General features: G+C 33.4%; 1 protein-coding gene across 1 annotated transcript in view; it reads left to right on the top strand.

Moving 5' to 3' along the window:
* The first annotated feature begins 8,688 nt into the window (after positions 1-8,688).
* Positions 8,689-20,630, top strand: part of LOC110101594 (protein HAPLESS 2) — a 69,574-nt gene continuing 57,632 nt past the window's right edge. Inside the window, exons 1-3 of the mRNA XM_020829558.2 lie at positions 8,689-8,862; positions 9,097-9,437; positions 9,582-9,725. Of these exons, the coding sequence (XP_020685217.1) occupies positions 9,237-9,437; positions 9,582-9,725 (345 nt within the window). The 5' untranslated portion in view covers positions 8,689-8,862; positions 9,097-9,236. The remainder of the gene's footprint in view (positions 8,863-9,096; positions 9,438-9,581; positions 9,726-20,630) is intronic.

Consider the following 20,630-nt stretch of genomic DNA (forward strand, 5'->3'; position numbering starts at 1 on the left):
CGTTCGGCGTCCGCACAAAATAATTTCTCCACTTAGTGGGGTGCAATGCCACTTTTATAGTCTGTCCCTTTGGATGAAACTTCATGTTTGGATCTCCATGCAATTGATTCTCAATGTGAATGACCCTATGTTCCCCCTATGTATGTGACTGACCTTAAGGAACAAAGTGCTTTGACTTTAATGGTCATAACCAAGGATTTAGGGCTCCTCATGGAAATGCATAGAAAATCTATGGGAATTAGATTGTCTATTTATTTCTCTTGTAAATTATTGACTGGGGTGATGTTTTAAAACTTGGTTTCAACTTCAATCCAATAGAAATAGTTTCAGTTTCAATAATTTGGTTGATTTTAGTATTCAATTTAGATATTTCTGTCTATTTTGACACTCGACTTTGATTTTAGTTTTAATTATTTTATTGCTAAATGTTATTAAAATTTAAAATAATGATTTTATATACTTCAAAATATAGGAAATTGGCCAAACATTCTCACTGTATATTATTTATTTATTTTTTGAGAAGTATGTTTAACATTTTTTAAATGAAGGATAATTATTGTATCTACATACTCCTAGCTGAAGTCGAAAATCTAAGAAACTATTAGAATTGGCTCAAATTTGATTCCAACCAAAGTTCAAATATTGGTTCAAACCAGAGCATATACGTTCGTGGTTCATTGTTCTCGCCAAAGATAGTCATAGCAAGTAAAGATCACCTTCTAACATCATCAATATGTTAGACCGGTCCAGCCGACCTCGATGGGGCCGGTTTACTTGCACTGGAGAAGGGGCGGCAGCAAGAAGGAGATAGAGGGATTGGGTGGGGTCCACTAGAGTTCAAATTCAAATTTTGGAGCCAAAGGAGGGGGCAACAAGGGCTATTAGATCTTTTTCCTTTTTATTGTAATTGTATACCTTAAGTATGAAGGGGAGATTAATGTTTTGATTATTGAGTTCTATTGGGCTTTTCTTCTTGATGTCTTGGGCTTTAGATTCATCACCTAGATATTGGGAGAGATCAATCATCCTTTCGAATTGAGGATCAATTGTATCTTACTTTGATTCTTCTTACCGTCAGTTTGATTCTTGCAAGAAAACTACTATTTTGTGTTAATTTTTCTCAGATTTTGTGAGTTTGTTTGCTGATTTTGTCTCTATTGATATAAATGCTTGAGATCGACAAGTATTTCCTATCACAATCCCATTACTGCTTGCCCTCAACAAACTCACAACACGAACTCATCTTCCCCTTCACACACTGTTGATATTGTTGGTGTCTACCCTAATATGCCCCCTTCATGAATGCCCAGTTTTCTTCACACGACAAGAATTAGGTTGAATACCCCAGGGATTTCCAATCATAAACTCCACTCTTTGTTCACATGCTAATGGTCATGTCAATACTTTCGCATAGAGAGCTCTTGTCATGAACTCTTCTCCTTCATCTATCAATTGATCCCATTGATGCAATGAGCCACCGTCGTAAACTCCTCCACTTCTTTACATACTAATGGGCTCGTTGATGTTTGCCCCCAACTAGCTCTTGTTACGAACAACTCTTCTTCTTCATATGCCGTCAATCCTGTCAATGCCTTCCACCAGTGAGCTTTGTATGGAAAGAAAGATGAACTACAATGATTCGAATGATGATTTGACCCAAGTTTGAACAAATTATAATCAATTTGAATTTAAATCAATTTTAAATAACTTACTAGTCCAATAAACAATATGAGAATATAATATGCTATCCCTCACTTTGGGTAATTCCATCCAATAAACTTTTAATTGGGCATATTTCCTTAAATGAATTTATAGTGCATATATTTGGTCAATTTTGTGTATTATGAGGCATATAAGGTCAAATTTAATCTTTAAGGTATAGATGATTATCTTATCTCATTAGAATCCACTTAATTAGAAACTGATGAAACTTCAGTTATAAAATTTTGATGATGGCTCAAGAATTAGAGCTAATTTTCATTCAGGCTTCAAGAGTTTCAGCTAAAAACTAGATTTCTTTCTAAATTTTAGAAATTTTCTCTTGAGTTTTAGCAAATAATTTGACAAAACCAAGCAAAAATTAATAAAAATAAATAGACCACCAAAATCTTAAAAAATATGGATAGCCGGGAAACATACTGAGGCCCCTTACAGGCTTCAATTTTCATTGCAGAATTATTTTTCTGATATTTGATTCTGCTTGTCTTCTTTGTTCAAAAATGTATGTGTTCCTTAGTTTTCTTAAAACTTTGTCCTCAGATCTACTAGAGTTACTGGTGAAATGCTTATAAAAAGTTTAGCTTATCAGAACATAAAAATAATTTCCAAAAAAAAAGAAATGCATTTCTGCCCAATTGAGCCCTCTTCTGGATTTTATTCTGGGTGTCGTAGCAGTACTCTTCAAATAATCAAAATACTGTCGAGCTAGCAACTGCTCCTCATTGATCTTCTTGAAGAAAGAACACCAATCAAAGTTCTCGTTATACTCTTCATTCTTTATTGTCTTACATTTTTTTTTTGTTCGCAGTAGTATGCAATATGAATGATTTATTAATCTTTTTTCTTCTTTCGTTAGCTTAATATGGGCTACAAGACCTCCAAGATTTCAAAAAACTATAGAAGGATGTCACTGATAGGAAACACTTGAAAATTTACAGTAATTCCTATCAGTTTCGAAAAAACAGCAAGAAAACTCTTCCAAACTCAACAAAAATCAGAAAATAGTAATTTTTATTGCAATAATCAAAGATAGGGACGGAAAATACCAATATACAATTGATCATCTATTCGAGAGGAGGATATATCCCTCCCAAATCTCTAGACGCCACTAGAGCCCAAAGAAACTAAGAGATATCAAATTTTATCCAAATTCAATATGTCATAATTCTAGGAAAACGAACTATTTAATGCATACAATTCAAAACGAAATCTCAAAACAGTCACTATATTCAAGTTTCTCTCATAAATTTCTTCTAAAATCTTCCTAAAAAATTTCTTTGAACTGGGCGGCTTGATCGTCACGTACAGGAGGCGAAGACTTCCGCTATGGACCGATTGGACCGGTCCCGAATGAATCGACTGAAACAATCCAACAGTCACACTGAACCTCTGAATAAAGAATATCATGTTGACAAATTAAGCAACCTCATACAATAGAGTTTGGTAAATAATATGAAATTTATTGGCAAGAACTTGCTATTTACGTTCGTTTGGGACAGCTTTCTTTTTGTTTTCTAAAGCAACTTTTTAGTATAAAAATTTTGTACTAAAAAATTGCTTTAGAAAACAGTAAGAAAGTCGTCCCAAACAAAACCTTAACCACACTAACATCAATTTTTTGTTTTGACGTTTAACTTTCCAAAAGAAAAACTCATCGAACATGATGGTTCTTTGAACTATTTTGATTAAAAGTCTAAGAGAATATGTTCTTGATAAGTAACTATTAAGTACAATTGATTGCTTTCATTAACTAATAACAAATGAATTATACTTCACACGAAATTGGAGATATGGACAAAAATACTACTTTGCCTAACAAGGAGACGATATAACCACCTAATGTGAAGATTAATGAGGGCTAGATGTGGAGAAGGAGATGTTGTTATTGCATCAACTACTCTTGTCTCACTCCACTATATGAGTCCAAATGAGAGTTATCCTTTGTTATAACAAAGATCTTCTTTGACATAACTTAAATTAGAAACACTTCTTGGCTTTTGAAGAAGCTAAACCAAACAACTCCCCTTGTAAGTAGCAATAATATTAGAAAATCAAGTATGAGTCGAGTTATCAAGTGTGAATGAATATTAATATGATAGATATCAATCTTGAAAATCTTAAAAATCAAGATCAAATCTTATCCAAAACATTTAGTAAGTTAAACTCTACACTTAACGATAAGAAATATAGCGGTTGGAATGCCAAGATTAATCCATGTTAGGCTGGTTTGGGCTAATTTAGAATATTACTTCGAAGAATAGATTTAAGGTGAGGTAAATTACTAAAAATGCTTATGGAATATTAGCTCAAGATGTGTACTTACGATTTGAAGTAGATTGTTATGTTTTGTGGAGTTTAGATCGGTGTCAAAAGATAGGGGACAAGACTAAGGCTTTGTTTGGGACGGCTTTCTTTATGCTTCTTAAAGCAGCTTCCTAGTACAAAAATTAAAATTTTTGTACTAGGAAGCTGCTTTAAGAAGCAATCAGAAAGTCTTCTCAAACGAAGCCTAAGTCTTAGTCTTGGTTTGCCTGGCCGAGAGAAATATGCGAAATTATGGAATAATTTTGATGTTTGGTTTGAGTGATGGATACTCTTAAAGGATGCTTAGGATGTAGGGGAAGGCATGAGGACGGATGAGAGGAAGTATTTAGAAAATGTAAAAATATAGCTAAAATGAAGATTAGTTTTCATAAATTCCATATAGCTAAAATTTGAATTGATCCCAAATAGCTTATAAGTTTATATCAATTTAAAAATTATCTTTTTTAAATGATATAGATTAATTTATTTTCCTTAGAAAATAAAAAATTGGAAAAAATGAATTAAATGGCCTATGCAAAAAATTGTTTTATTGTATACGAATAAGATTTTGAGGGGGACGACCTAAAAAAATTATAAATGATCTTTAAATTGAATTAAATGGCCTATGAAGTTGGAGACTGTCGTGCGGCAGTGACGACATCGACGATGACAGTCAAGTAAGGATCAAGTGGTGTAAAGCGTTCTTGCCCAAATTGGGAGAGAACGCTTTACCTAAAAAATGAACTAGAATGAAATACAATATATTTACTTTACTTTAACTTAGACCGAAACCTAACTTGAATACCCATTTTGGCAGCCCTATAGTCGTCAACCTCCCAAAAGAAAAAAAAAAAAAGGGTTGACCATATTTATGATAGTCCATGACGAACCGAATTTTATTTAAACCCTATAAACATGCCCTAAGAGGGAAGTTATGTAGTTACATATTTGCCATATATATATATTCATGAGGGTTGCTTCTTCTTCCGATCTTTTTGGGGCTATCCGGCAAAAGTAGGATTCAACTTTAGTATGATTTAGTAAATCCTGATAAATCATAGGAATGTTAAATCCTTAAAATTGATTGGCAAAATAGTAATTAAATATTGTTAAATACTATGAAATTGTTTGGCAACATAATCCAAGATTTAAGGCATTTGGTTCATTAAAAAATAAATTTAATGTGTTATGAATTGAACTGCATGTTAAGTACAAGTTGCTTATTAATTTTAATTATATGACAAATTATAATGATAAATAATTTAATTAGAAATTAGCTTAGTCATTTAATAATTTAATTACTAATTATAGTTGATATGTACAATAAAATTATCTTAACCAGGCACAAATCTTGATGCAAATATGAATAAAAAACTTACAATATTAAATTTGGGATAAATCAAATTTCTATTTTCAGTAAGCTTATAGTCAAATTGAACATCTCGTGAAGATGAACATAATAACATTAAATTTAGTCCAATACTCCAATCCAAGACCAAATGAACTCAAATCAAATGACCCAAACTTGCTTAGAAGCTTTAGAGCATTAATTGGATGACCAAATGATATTCGAATATAACTTGCTTATAGTCGAATTGAGCAGCTCAATGAAACGAATCCAACTAGCCTAAGATTACTTAATTTTGAAACCATTAATATACTTAAATGCTAAACAAATGCCTTGTGATTAAGGGAATTAATATGAGACGTCTGATGAAATGCTCCAAATTTACCCTTGATGTTATCCATTTTTATTTGGCAAGTCACTTCAAAAAAATTATAAATATACCCTCATTCTTCACATGAAGGGGGAACAAGAGAAGTGAAAGCTAGAGAGCTCACTTGCATTCTCCAATTAGCACCATTGCTACAGTATATCTTCTCGACCACCGACTGTGACCGAGCTTTTGCCCATTTGTTGGACACTACCGGATCTCTTCCCAACCACCGATCATCGTTGGACTTCTGCCCATTCATTGGACACCGCCGAATCTCTTCCTGACTGGCGCCTTTCGCCGAACTTTTGCCAGTTTGTTGGACACCACCGATATTTTCTTGACCACCGACTTACGCTGAACTTCCGCACCTTCGTTGGACACTACCATATCTTTTCCCAACCACTAACCATCGTCAGACTTTCGCCCTTTCGTTGGACAAAACCGAATTTCTTCCAGATTATCGATCGTCATCGAGCTTTTGGTTGTTTTATTGGTCTATGTCAGAACTCTTCCCAATCAACAATCATCGCTCGACTTTCGCCTGACCATTGACTACCTCTGGATCTCCAAACATTATCAGACTACCATCCATCTGCTGATTATCACCTGATCTCCAATCATTGTCATATCTCTGTTAAACATTTTCCTAACTATTGCCACCAAATTTTCTAAGACCTATAATTTAATCAAGATCAAGAACACTTGTATGAAGTTTGACATATTCTCCAGTATATTATATTCTCACTATCCCTGAGTTAAAAGACATGATAACCTTTGTAATCTATTTAAACACCAGTAGAATCGTTTCAAGTAGGTTGGGCCTTGTAAGTTTCCCCCCTTTTTAGGATTTTCATGTAAAAATCTTGGTTTTAATTTATCATTATCTATTTGTGTGCTGAATTTTCGTGCATTGCTAAGAAGTAAATCCTATCATTCTACTGTCATGAATTTCTCAGTCCATGATGATAGTATTATTTATTAAATTTATTTTCTATATGTTAATTTAATAAGTATTTGATATCTAATTATATTAATAATTATCTAATCAATTAGTTAAAATTTTAAAATAACTAATTATTTTGTTAATACTCCTACTAATGGTTTAATTAATTTAAAGCATTATTTAATTACATTTAATTATTAATTATCTCACTAATCATTTAAATATTCTAATACTAATTAATTATTATGTTATATAGTAATTATTTCCATTTGAAATTATATTTAATCCTCCTAATTATTTTAAAATAGCTAATTATTTATCTAATAATCCTTCTATAGTTTACTCAACTATAAATGTTTTAAGTTAACCAATAATAGCTTATACCTTAGAGGGTTTGCTTTTCTCTTGTCCATTTAGTCGTTGTTGTTCGGCTTTCGCATGAGGTGTAGAGTGTTGCACATGTCCATTCTTCAGCTCATTCGTTGCTGTTCGACTTCGCTCCTTCCACGATGTTCCCTTCTTGTCAAATCAGAAGTTACGACATTTTGATCGGAAGCAACGACAAGCAATGACAGAGGCATAGTGGGGGCACTGGGGGCGCTTGCCCCCACTGGCCAAATGATTTATTTTATTTTATTTTATAATTGATAACTTTATATATATATAATCATAGATTAAAAACCTAATAGTTACCATTGTCGTCCTTGTTTCTGATGAAGTTTCCGCATTGGCATTCTCTCATGTATCTGTAACCTAACTGCGAGTCTTCCCCCCCCCCCCCCCCTCTCACAAATCATTTATATTAGATAATTTAATCATTCCAAATATGAACTAATATATTTTTGTATATGCGAAGGAATTCAAAACATTATTTCAAGAATCACCAATGAACCCTTACTACAAAATTGAGTTATTTTATTCGGTTATAGACATGCAACTTCAAGAGCTTAACAAAGAATTTTGATGGGAATACAAAATTGAGTTGCTTATAGTGTGTGACATATTTGATGAATGTGCTCAATTCTTAGCTTTTGACAACTAAGATTTGGTACGTATGGCCAAATTTTATCCATCAGATATACATCTCATTTTCATATTAGATTAGTCACTTGGGAGGACCTTTATTCATTATATGGAAATCTAGTGATATTTAAACAATTTAAGTGGATTTGAGTAAAACTTGCACAAAAAGTAATTGAGAACGTAACAAAAATGATGTTTGCCTTTTGGTTAATAGTAACTTGTTAAGCTTTGTTTTAAATTATTGCCAATTGCCTACAGATAACGGTTCGCAAGAGCAAATATTATTGAAAATAATATTTTTAAATAATATTGACAATTAAAAGATTCTACAACGGATTCCAAACAGTATTAAGTTCAAAGGAAAAAAAAATATATATATATATATGCAGAAAATATGAATATGATGTGATTTTGATTGTAAATTTTTATTATATAATTTAATTTTTTACGCATATAATTCTAACATTATTATTTTTTTTGAAATGCCGTCCACAATCAAATGAGTTCTTTTTTTACTTTAGGGGCTGTTTGGCAACAAGTGGGGATTTATTTTTTTAGCGGGATTTAGGTAAATCCTGTAAATCTGATTTAGGTAAATCCGAAATGGTTAAATCCTGATAACCTTGTTTGGATGCTACATGTTCAATCGCGTGTTAAATCCTGAGAAACTGTTTCATAACATATTTTCAGGATTTATAGCAAGTTATGAATTTAAATGTGAAGAATATAATTATAACTTAAAAAATAAATTTATAATTAAAAAAAAATATAATATCTTATAAATTTAATAATAGATATATTAAGTTATATTAATTAATCTAATTATATTAATATTTAATTACTAATCATACAATTAAGTTAAATTATATTATTAATTTATGCACTAATTATACAATTGTTTATTTAATTAATTTACTTAATTATTAATAATTTAAATTATATTAATTAAGTTAATCAATAATAACTTTTAGAGGCGTCTATGGTTTGCCTTTCATCTTCTCTTTCGTCGTTGGAGTTCGGCTCCGTTGCTTTGCAGGTGTATAGATTGCATGTGTCGCTTCTGCGGCTCCTTCGTGGCTGTTCGACTTCGCTCCTGCGATCGGAAGTTACGACATTTTGATCGGAAGCAAGAATGGGAGCTCGCTGGCTGTGAAGGTAACTTTCTCCCTTTCGCGCGCTTCTTCGGATAAATCCCGTATTTAAGCCCTAAATCCGTAAATCCGAGATTTACGGGATTTCACGCGCGCACAAATAACTGTTTGGCTGGATTTAGCGTAAATCCGACTTAAATCCCACTGTAAATCCGATACCAAACAGCCCCTTAGTATTGAATTTATACCCCACATAAAAAATTAAAAAAAAAAAAATTACGGGCTCGGCCACTTACAGGGGAGCGCATCCTTTCGCGCGCTTAATCCGCCGTTTGATTACGAAGCGCTCATCCTGTAGCCAAACAGCCCCTTCATCGCCCTTTCTTCTCCAAGACTGTTCGACGCTTTCCTCCACGGCCAATACCGAACAAGCCAGTGATGGGCTTCAGCAGCTCAGTTGCGAAAAGAAAATTCCATCATCTCTTCCTCTTCATCTGCATCCTCTGTCTCCATCCTACTTCAACAGCCATCGAAATCCTCTCCAAATCGAAATTGGAACGCTGCGTCAGGACATCCGGCTCCGACAACTTGAACTGTGAGAAGAAGGTAGTCATCAACATGGTCGTCCCCAGCGGTTCCGTAAGTCAGCATTCTCTTTTAGATATTTTTTAGGGTGTTTGAGGAACTCAAAACCCTAGTTTTTAGTCCTCATTATTCTAGCGTATTGTACAATGCGGTGCTGCACGGCGACTAATTTCCTTTATCTTTATTTTTGAACGGTAGAGCGGCGGGGAGGCTTCCATAGTTGCGGAGTTGGTGGAGGTGGAGGAAAACGATACGCAGAAAATGCAGACGATACGGGTGCCCCCCATCATCACAATCAACAAGTCCGCGGCTTACGCGATTTATGATTTGTCTTATCTAAGGGTGCGGAAAATCATTACTATTTTCTAGTTTAATAGCTTTGTTTGGTTTCTTTCTTTCTTTCTCTTTGATACGAAATATTTTTGGGCGTGTTGTGAAGCTGGGTTCAAAAACTAGAATATGGAGTTTTTCAACTTATGGTTATTATGGTTTTGGTGACGACTTTTAGGCTTTATGATTCTTGAAGAATACCAATTTTTATCATAACAAAAAGTTGTCCGAAAAGATGGCGCCTTAATTTAGGGGCAAGTACAATGAACCACAAAGAGAACGTCAAAATTTTTTGTTGTTCATCTTTAGTAAGCATACATCTATGATCACACAGAAAAAAAAAAAAAACGATAAAGCTTCAAAATAGGTACATAAATAATTATACTTCATATAAAATTAAAAGATACGGAAAAATATACTGCTTTCTATAGCTGAGAGAAAATATATCACCTATTGCGAAGATGAGGGTTAAATACAGAGAAGGAGATGATATTGTTGCTTTAGTTACTTTGTTTTCTTTATTGTTGTAGTTCAAATGAGAACTATTTCCTGTGATGATCAAGAACTTCTTCTCTTGTTAGAATAATAAATAACAACACTCTATTCTTCTTGAGCAAATTGAAGAACTGTACTTGTAAACACCTAAGAAAATTTATTCCTTTCTTTTTAGGATGACATTCCTCTTCCCCCCCTCCTCTCTTTGTTAATTCCTATTGTGGGATGCATCAACATAGTATAACCATCTCTTTATATAGTTCTTAGACATTATAAGTAGCAAGCTTGCATTTAATGAAGCTTAGGTTTGGTAGGAATCATCTTGAAAAATAAATTGCGAAGGAATTAATCTTGATTTAGGTTAGCCACCATATTGAAAAATCAAGTATGAATGAATGTTTAGTTGGACGCTAATATTGAAAAATGAAGTCATAGTCTTATCCATGATAGTTAATGATTTTTTTATCCCACACTTAATACCCAATTAAAGTTTGAATTTTCTATGCACTTGTTTAGTGTTCGTGTTTCAATACTTATCTATGTGCCACCTTCATATCAGTAGTCGCAAAGGTTGGCTTTATGTCAATATATGACGTTGAACTCCACATATGGTTCACTAACTCTATTTATCTTAAGGGTATTGACATCACTAGAGAATATATATCTTGCAACTTTAAGAACACTTAAAAAGATATTAGATTCTTCTTTAAATTCAGTACATCCTTTAAATTTACAATGTTAGAAACAAGAATCTTGCACTTAGCTCTGATTCTGATGTTAACATAATTATTAGAACTTGGCTCATATGTAAAAAAACATATCTAAATTACAACACATGCAATTATAATAAGTTAAGTCCAGAATCCATTGCTCTTTACAGTTTTTTATTTTCAGTCACCAAAAAAGCACCACAAATTTTTGAACCAGAAAAAATTTCAACAACACTTTTATCATTTAAATTATCCATTTTGTGCCTGCAGTTCCTCATTTACTTTTTTGCTTCATTTTCTTCATGACAAAATACTTCTTCTTTGTGTTCTCTTTCTTCTAATAATAAAATCAAGTAATTTCCTTAAAATTATTTTGATATTTAGTTCTACCATTATTAGAAGAGAACCCTTGCCCATAGGATCCCCATTAAACTTGCATGAGCCTTTCGCTTGTTTATCACCTACCTCATGCTTAGAAATGATCTCATTTGAAAGAAGTGAATTCTTGATGTCCTCTAAGATTGTTGTATCACAACCATACAATATGGTATATCTAAAATTCCTGTAAGAGATAGATGAAGAACATAATAATAACAATACTTGATCTTTATCATCATAATGAACTCTTGAATGATTGAAGTAAACTCATTCAAATGTGATTTAATAGGCGTGCATTCTTGCTTCCGAAGTACATAGTGTTTCTGCATTTGATAAAATTTGTTGGAGAGGATTTTGATCATATATAACGCTCTAGTTTGAGTTACAAATCTTTTGTATTTGCTTTCTCCTAAGATCTCTGTCAAGATTTTGTCGTCCAAACATAGTTGAATCATTGAGAGAGTCTTCTTCTTCACTTATAAATTTGGCATCTTGTTTACGCCCATGGGTGCCTTTACAAGTCCTTGTTAGATAAGAAAACCATGCATTTTGGTTCTCTAAAGGCCGAAATTTTTTGAGCTAAAAAATTTTTTAATCTTAAATTTCATGTTCCTCATAATTTTCATAATCTCGCTCTAATACCATTTATTAGGAGAAATGACAATTTAACCCAAGGGAAAATACAATGAACAAAATAGTATCTACAAAAGGGATAAATCACCACAAAATAAAATATCAAAAATTATGTGGTTCATCTTCAATAAGCTTATATATATGGTCTCACAAAGATATGAAAATATCCCCTAAGTTTCAAAAGATGTACATGAAGAATTACACCTCATACAAAATTGGATGATATGGAGAAATATACTATTTTATATAGTTGAGAGAAAACAGAGTACCTTCATAATTTGAAGATAAGGGTTAAACATGGATAAGAAGATGTTGTTGTTGCTCGAGTCACTTCATTCTCCTCTTTATTATAGGAGTCCGAATAAGAACTATTATTTTGCTATGACCAGGTTGGTCATCATTAGTTGGCCATCATTTTGAATGGATTAATCTTGAATTAGTTGGCCATCATTTTGAAAAGTCAAGCATGAATGAATCTTGAGTTGGTAGCCATAAATCTTGAAAATCAAGGCCAAGTTTTATCCAAGATGGTTGATGGAATTTTAACTCCACATTTATTAAAGTATAATATGAATTATAGGACTTGTTTAGTTGATGTAATGGTTGGACCAAGCAGGAGTTGGGATTGTCCCCAAGTTTATGGTATATCTTTATACATATATTTTATAGAAATTTAATTCTTTAAATCCTTGAGTTGCTATGTATAGTATGGAAACTTTGCTTCTATCTAAGTATGGGATAAACCTTTTAGCCCCTCTTTCTTTCAATGCTTATTTGATCACTGTTGATGTTATTTTAATAATGTTATTAATGTTTAAAAAATAGGAGTACTGATCAGTTCAATCATGAACCGGTTACAAGGTCGGTCCGGTCCACTCTAAAAATCACTTTTGCATCAAACTAAACTGAACCACCGGTTCAACCAACGAACTGGTCCCGATTCCTTTGAGCCGGCTCATTCATTTGCTGTATTATTTAAATAAATAAATAAATTTATTACATTACATATTAAATATTAAATAATATTCATAAGTAAACAATTTAATTTCTATTTAAAATAATTAATTTTAAATTAGCATGAAATTCTTATTATATTTATTTGTCCCATAATACCATGAAGCATCTTCATATCATATTGCTCCACCACTCCATGTGAGTTCTTAATATATGAAAACCCAAAATGTTATATAAACATAGCAAAAAAAAGTTTTCAAGTGATGTGATACTAAATAGATTAGTTGAGGTTTATTAACCTCACATATATATTAATATTTTTAAACATATTTTTTAATTAATTCTTTAATATGTGAATAATATTTATTTTTTTGTTTATAATAATAATTTATTTATTTATGCAATACAAAAAAATAAATTTTATTTATTTATTATGATTAGTTATTTAGCATAAATAATTTTTTAGATATAATTTATAAAATAAAATTGGTATATAACCTATGGATGTAAAATATATTTAAACATATACCATAAATTAATAATAATTTATATTAAATTTATAAATTTATATTAAATGTGTGTCAAATTTAAAGATTAAATGTGTTTAAATTTGAAATTATAGAAACTATTATTTATGTATGATTATATATTTTTTTAATTTTTAGTCACAAATTTATATTATTGTATGATTATTTTCTCATTATTATTTCATTTAAATACTATTTAAATAATTTTAATATTTATTCAAGGTTTAAAATTGTACAATTGGGTATTGAGGCTTTTTTTGTTCGTGAGGCGAGGCCTAATCCTCAAGGCGTTTGAGGCGCAAAATCAATAAAATTGCGTTAAGTTAAAATAAATATTAAAAGTGATTTTTTATATAATACCTAAATAATATGTTAAAAGATGACATATTACCTTTCTCTATTGAATTATGAAGTAACAAATTAATATACATATGAAATAAAAAATTACACAAGACGTAAAGTGATAAGTGATAAATTACATGAAATATAATTGAAATTCAAATATTAGAAGAGCAAAATAATATTAAATATATGAATGACATAAAAGTATCATCTAATAATAAGTTCAACTCCAATTTCCTTCTTTCTTAGTTCTAGTTCCCTATTAATCCACACTAAATTCCTCAAGAAAATTGAAATAGTTGACAAAAACTTATATTTCTTCTGCACTATCATCACTAAGGAGGTTTTTATTTAAGCCATCATCATAACAATAAATTGGTCTCTCCCTTCTCTAATCCTGAAGTCTAATGTCTCCCAATTTACTTTTTTTTTGTTTATTTCAATTATCTTCCTCTTTCATAAATATTTTTCATTAATATAAAGATGAGATTAATACTCTTAAAATTTTAGAGGAAGTGGTGGTGGTGTGCGAGTTTCAAGTGATCCCTAGTGGCTATGACGATGCTGACTTTGGAGAAAACAGAGGGCTGGAGCTCAAGACAGCCGAGAGAAAGTTGCTGCAGCTTGGGGGTGCACTTAAGCGTGATTTTTTCGAGACTTTAATTTAGGATTTAGGTAAGTTTTTGTTAAAATCAGAAGTTTGAGAGGGAAAAAATTATATCTCATTACTCAATCTCTTTCCTATTTATGGATCTATACAGGATATCTAAATAAAGAAACAAATATTTACAGATTCATGCATAACAGTCTTAATATATTACTTCCTAAATCAGCCACTTCATTTTGGAAAGGAATCAATATGATCTTGCATGATTCTTGCGAGCTTCCCACGGATCGCTCTTCGTGGTCGTCGGATCTCCTTCAAGAGGGAACGACTGGGATTTTAACACTCCCCCTCAAGTTGGGAGATATGGATATGTTATTCCTAGCTTGTCTATTATTCTGAGAAAGGTAGAGTTATCTAATCGTTTGGTAAGGATATCTGCGAGGTGATCTTTTGATGATACATCACTGTCTAACTTTTCCTTTATAAAATGCCTGTCAACTTCTATTTGCTTGGTCCTGTCATGTTGGACTTGATTGTAAGCTATGCTGATTGTTGATTTGTTGTCACATTGCAACTTTATAGGTTCGTCCCACTTGATTCTTAGATCTTCTAGAATTATCTTGATCCATAACACCTCACATATTCCTATGGCCATAGCCCTATATTCTGCTTTTGCACTATCTTGCCACCACATTATGTTTCTTGCTTCTCTATATAACTAGGTTTCCTCCAAGAAATGTGCACTGCCCCGAAGTAAATCTTCTGTCTATTGGTGATCATGCATAGTCAGCATCAGTGTATACTTCTAGGGTTATTCCATGGTCTCTTCTGAAGAGAATCCCTTTTCCTGGGTTACCCTTAAGGTAGTGCAGTATTCTGTCTACCATTTGCATATGAGTATATTTTGGATTCTGCATAAACTGACTGACCATACTTACAGCAAATGCTATATCTGGTCTTGTGTGGGAAAGGTAGATCAATTTTCCCACAAGTCTCTGGTAAGCCCCTTTATCTACATCTAGATCTTCTTTTTCTTCTCCCAAGTTGAGATTCGGTTCTACTGGCGTTGGTGCTAGCTTACATGCTAGTTTTCCTATTTCCTTCAGAAGATTTTAATGTACTTTTGTTGTGAGATGAAGTTTCCTTTGTTGGAATGAGCTATTTCAATTCCAAGAAAATATTTTAGCCTATCAAGTGCTTTGATATCAAATTCCTTGGTAAGATTTTTCATTAGACTTTCTTTCTCCTTTTTATCATTCCCAATCAAGATAATATCATCCACATAGACTAATAGTATTGTGACTTCTCCCGAGTCTATGTGTTTAAAGAAGAGTGTATGGTCCCCTTGACTCTATCGATACCCATTAAGAAGCATGAATTTTGAGAATTTTCCAAACCATGCCCTAGGTGATTGTTTTAGTCCATATAGGGCCTTCCTCTACCCGCATACTTTGTCACTTTCATATTTTTTCTTAAATCCCGATGGTATCTCCATAAATATCTCATCCTCCAAGTCCCACGTAGGAATGCATTCTTTACATCTAGTTGTTCCAGGTGCCAATTGTATTTAGCTGCTAGTGAAATTAGAATCCTGAAAGTATTCATCTTGGCTACAGGTGCAAAGGTTTCCTGGTAGTCAATGCCATATGTTTGAGTATACTCTTTTGCCACTAGTCTCGCTTTGTATCTTTCCAGTGTACCATCGGCTTTGTATTTTATTGAGAATACCCATTTGCAACCGAATGCTTTTTTTTTTTCTATCGGTAGGTTGATGATTTCCCATATGTTATTCTTTTCTAGGGCCTGCATTTTGTCTTTCATGATATTTTTCCAATTCTCATCAAATAAGGCATCAGAAATATCATTAGGAATATAAATATCGTCTAGCGTAACCAGGAAGTTTTTATGCGGGGTAAAAAAATTATTGAAGGATATGGAGTTGATTATACGGTATAAGGGATGTGGCGAATTTACCTTATTTTCAGGAGATGGTTCAGATTCTTGAATCTGCTTTGGAGCACACTTTGAACTTGTACGCCTGGAGTAGACATTCCCAAATCTAAGGACAATTTTGTCTTCAGCTTCCCTATTTTGAATTTTAGGTGGATTAGTTTGATATGGTGGGGAAAGGTCAAGAGGGGCAAGCATGCTTTCATCATCTTCCTTTGTTTCCGTCTCCCCCTGAAGATGAGATTTGGTAAAGTAGGAATTCTGTTCATCAAAAGTGACATCAATGGATATAAGTGTTTTCTTTGTAGGGGGTGATAGCACTTGTAACCTTTTTGGATGTCAGAGTATTCGATAAAGATACATTTCAGTGCTCTTAGATCTAGTTTTCCTTTATTCTAGACATGGATGTGAACATAGACAGTGCACCCAAAGATTCTGGGTGTAAAATTATTATGGGTTCAAATATCTGGGTAAAAGGAGAACACAAAATATCTATTGGAGCTTTCACTCCCAAGGTTTTTGAAGGTAGTCAGTTTATGAGGTAAGTGGAAGTTAGGAGGGCTTCTCCCCAGTAGGATTTTGGTATATTGTGGAGTAGGAAGGCGCGAGTGGATGCTAGGAGGTGGCCATTCTTTCTTTCTGCAATCCCATTTTGTTGTGGGGTGTGAACATAGGAGGATTCGTGGATGATACATTCACTCTGAAAATAATGGTATAGGGTTTGGTTGAAGTAATCTTTAGCATTGTCTGAACGAAATTTCTTTATTTTTATCCCGAATTGATTCTGGATCATAGTGTGAAAAATGGGAAGAATGGTGCTAACGTTAGATTTATTTTTGAGGAGATAAATCCAAGATGCCCAATTACAATCATCAATGAAAGATACAAACCAAGGAGCCCCAGAGATGTTGGAGATTTTTGAGGGTTCCCATATGCACTATGAATGAGATAGAAGGGAGTATTGCATCTATCATTTTTGTTTGGAAAAGAGGTTATTTTATATTTGACTAATTTACAAATTTCACAATGAAAATATTTATTTTTCAAATTATAAAAAAAGTTTAGGATACATATATTTTAGAACCTCTAATGATGGATGTCCTAATATGAAGTGATTAAGCCAAATAGTATATTTTTTGTCAACAAGGGATAACATAAAGTAGCTATTTTTAGATTTGTTCAGCTCTTCCAGGTAGTACAATCCATCTTTCTCCTTAGCAAGTACAATCTTCTTCCCCGATCCCTTGTCCTGAAATAAGCAATAGATAGGGTTAAGTAGTGCTTGACAATTATGGTCATTGATAAGTTTTTGTATGGATATAAGATTGATGAATAATTGAGGTACATGGAGCACATTTTTTAGAGTAAGGGAAGGGGATAAAGGTATATTTCGTTGGTCTTCTACTGTGGCAAGAGAACCATCAACAATGATGATTTTCTTGTCACTTGAGCAAGAATTATAATTGATGAAGTGGGTGGTGGAGTTTGTCATGTGATATGTGGCTCCTGAGTCAATGATCCATATTCCTTTTATGTGATTTCTGGTGATACTTAATCCAGTGAATATAAGAAACTTACCTGAAAGTGCAAGAGAGGAAGATGCATGTGATTTTTTAAGGGATACCAGAAGTTGTCTTAGTTTGTCAATGTCTTCTTTATTGAGTTCTTTAAAGCTGGTTGGTGTTTCTGGGTTATGCTGACTTGCATGGTGTTGGCGTATGATGTGTCTCTTTTCTCACTTCTTTGGTTCCACTCCTTGGGGGCTTTCCGTGTATCTTCCAACATGTTTCTTTCATATGTCTTGATTTCTTGCAATAGCTACACCAAAGTGAGTTTTTATCTTTATATTTTGAGGAATCTTTACCTTTTTTCTTCCATGGAGCTTCTTTGGTCATCATTACTGAGCTCTCAATAGATTTTGGTTCTAGCATTACACTTCGCCGGCTTTCTTTAGCGCGGATGAGAGTAATTATTTCATTTAGTGATGGCGTCTCCTCTTTGCCAAGGATCTGGACTCTGACTTGATCAAATTCTGCATTTAATCATGCAAGAAAATTATAAACTTCATCTTTTTCAATAAAGTTCTTTAGGATTGCAGCATCTTTTGGACATCTGGTTTCTATGCATCTATAGTGATCAAGTTCTTGTCATAGATTTTGTAGAAGGGTGGCATACTCTGTCACGGTCTTGCTTCCTTGTTTTATGCTCCTTTGATTTTGATTTCAAAGATAGCATCCCGAGCTTTTGAGAAAGTTTGTCTGGCGCCATCTCATATGTCTTTTGCAGTGGAGAGGAACATAAATGTATCGCTAATTTTTGGAGTCATGGAATTCCATAACCTTGACATAATCATGGAGTCTGCTTCATCCCATGGCCCAAAATTAGGATCTCCTCCTTTTGATCCTCCTTTGAGGAGATGGTGTATTTTTTCTCTTCCCTTTAAGTAGGTCTTTATAAATTGAGACCACTTTAGATAGTTCTTCCCATTTAGGCGATAGGAAGGTTGTATACTTTGGAGATCACCTCGTTCTTGGTGTATCATAGAATCTTCTATTTGATCAAAGCTCTGAGATGATTTCTTAGACATTCTGGTGATAGAACAATAACAAAGGATGATTATATCGACAAGAAAGACAGATTAGGTAATATCAGCAATAAAGGCCGATGTTATATATATCAGTCTTTATTGTCGAAAAAGATTGGAGGGGAATTTTTTCATCTCTCTTTGGTTTAATGAACTGAACCGAGCCTTCTTCTCGGTTTAACAGAGCAGCAGCTAGGGAACGGGATATCGGCCTTATTCCGCATGCCAGTCGCTCCCATCTTCGTCCCGTCTGTATTCCAGCGTTGGCTTGAGGGCAATGTCGGTGTGAGGGCGTTGGCGAGGGCTCCACTTTTTCTTTGTCTGGCTTTGTCCGGACGAGCTTCGTCTTCGCAGGGCTCCGGTTCTGTCCTTCTCGTGGTTTTGACGACTCCGGCTTCGGGCTCCGTCTGGTAAGGCTCTGGCTAGGGCTGCAAACGAACTGAACCGAGTCGAGTATGTGAGTGTACATATTTGTGTTTGTTTATTATTAATTGTTCAAGTCCAGTTCGTGTTTGATTCGAGTTTTATTGTTTGTGTTCATGTTTGGTTCATTTAAATTAATGGTGTTCATGTTTGTTTCGTTTAATGCTTATCGAGCTTTAAACAAACAAGTCTTAACGAGCTCTGTTTGTGAACATATTTAGCTAATTTTTTTAAACTATCAAACAATCATGTTCATGAACAAATCTAACGAGTATTCTTGAGCTATCAAATGAATAAGATCTAACGATGTAATATAATAAATTAGCAAATGTTCAAGCTTGTTTATTTAAAAGTACAAGGAAATTAAAAGTACAACATATATTACAGAAGTTTGAGAGGGAAAAACCATATTTCATTACTCAATTTCTTCCCTATTTATAGATCTATACAAGATATCTAAATTAAGAAACAAATATTTATAGATTCATGCATAATAGCCCTAATACATTCCTTCCTAAATTAACTACTTCAGTTTGGAAAGGAATCAATATGATCTTGCGTGATTCTTGCGAGCTTCCCACGGATCGCTCTTCGTGGTCGTTGGATCTCCTTCGAGAGGGAACAACTGGGATTTTAACAGTTTTAATAAAAATATATATAAATAAGGTGAGGCGTTAGCCTTATGTTAGCGAGGCGTGGCGGGCCTTAGCCAAGCTGAGGCGCAAGCCTCATAAAAAAAGTTTGAGGCGTAAGCCTCGATGTGTTTTTCATTGGAATCGCGCTGAGGCCGGCATCAAGACGAGCCTCATATTGCATATTTATTCTTTGTTTCTTTGCCGAACGCATTGCCAATTTTGTTCATCATTGTCTTCATTGAATTATGACATGCCATTCATTAATAGTGGGATGCAACAAAAAAAAGAGAGTTATTTACTTAATTTCAGGTAATTTGAAAGAAGTGGTTAATCCTATAGTCTTATGTGCTTTCCAATTTACCTAACTTTGCTGAACTCATATGATTTAGATTTAGTCTTCTGTGTGTTCCAATTTCACTAACTTATGTGTGTTCCATCGACTATTTTACATTTCAAACAAGGGCCACCACATCCATGAAGCATGTGCCCTAACGTGAGAAACATACAACCCACAAAGTCGCCTAACCATATATATGCTTTAGACAACCTGGCTTATTGAAATTAGCATTTATAGCAACTTCTTTTGACATTTCCACGGACAGAGAATCATATCAACATGGGAAATGTACATGAGACGATGCATAGATGCTATATGCATGCTTGTTTCTATGAAGACATG

Source organism: Dendrobium catenatum, unplaced genomic scaffold, assembly GCF_001605985.2.
Source record: "Dendrobium catenatum unplaced genomic scaffold, ASM160598v2 fragScaff_scaffold_1209, whole genome shotgun sequence".
In the NCBI taxonomy this organism is placed as follows: Eukaryota; Viridiplantae; Streptophyta; class Magnoliopsida; order Asparagales; family Orchidaceae; genus Dendrobium; species Dendrobium catenatum.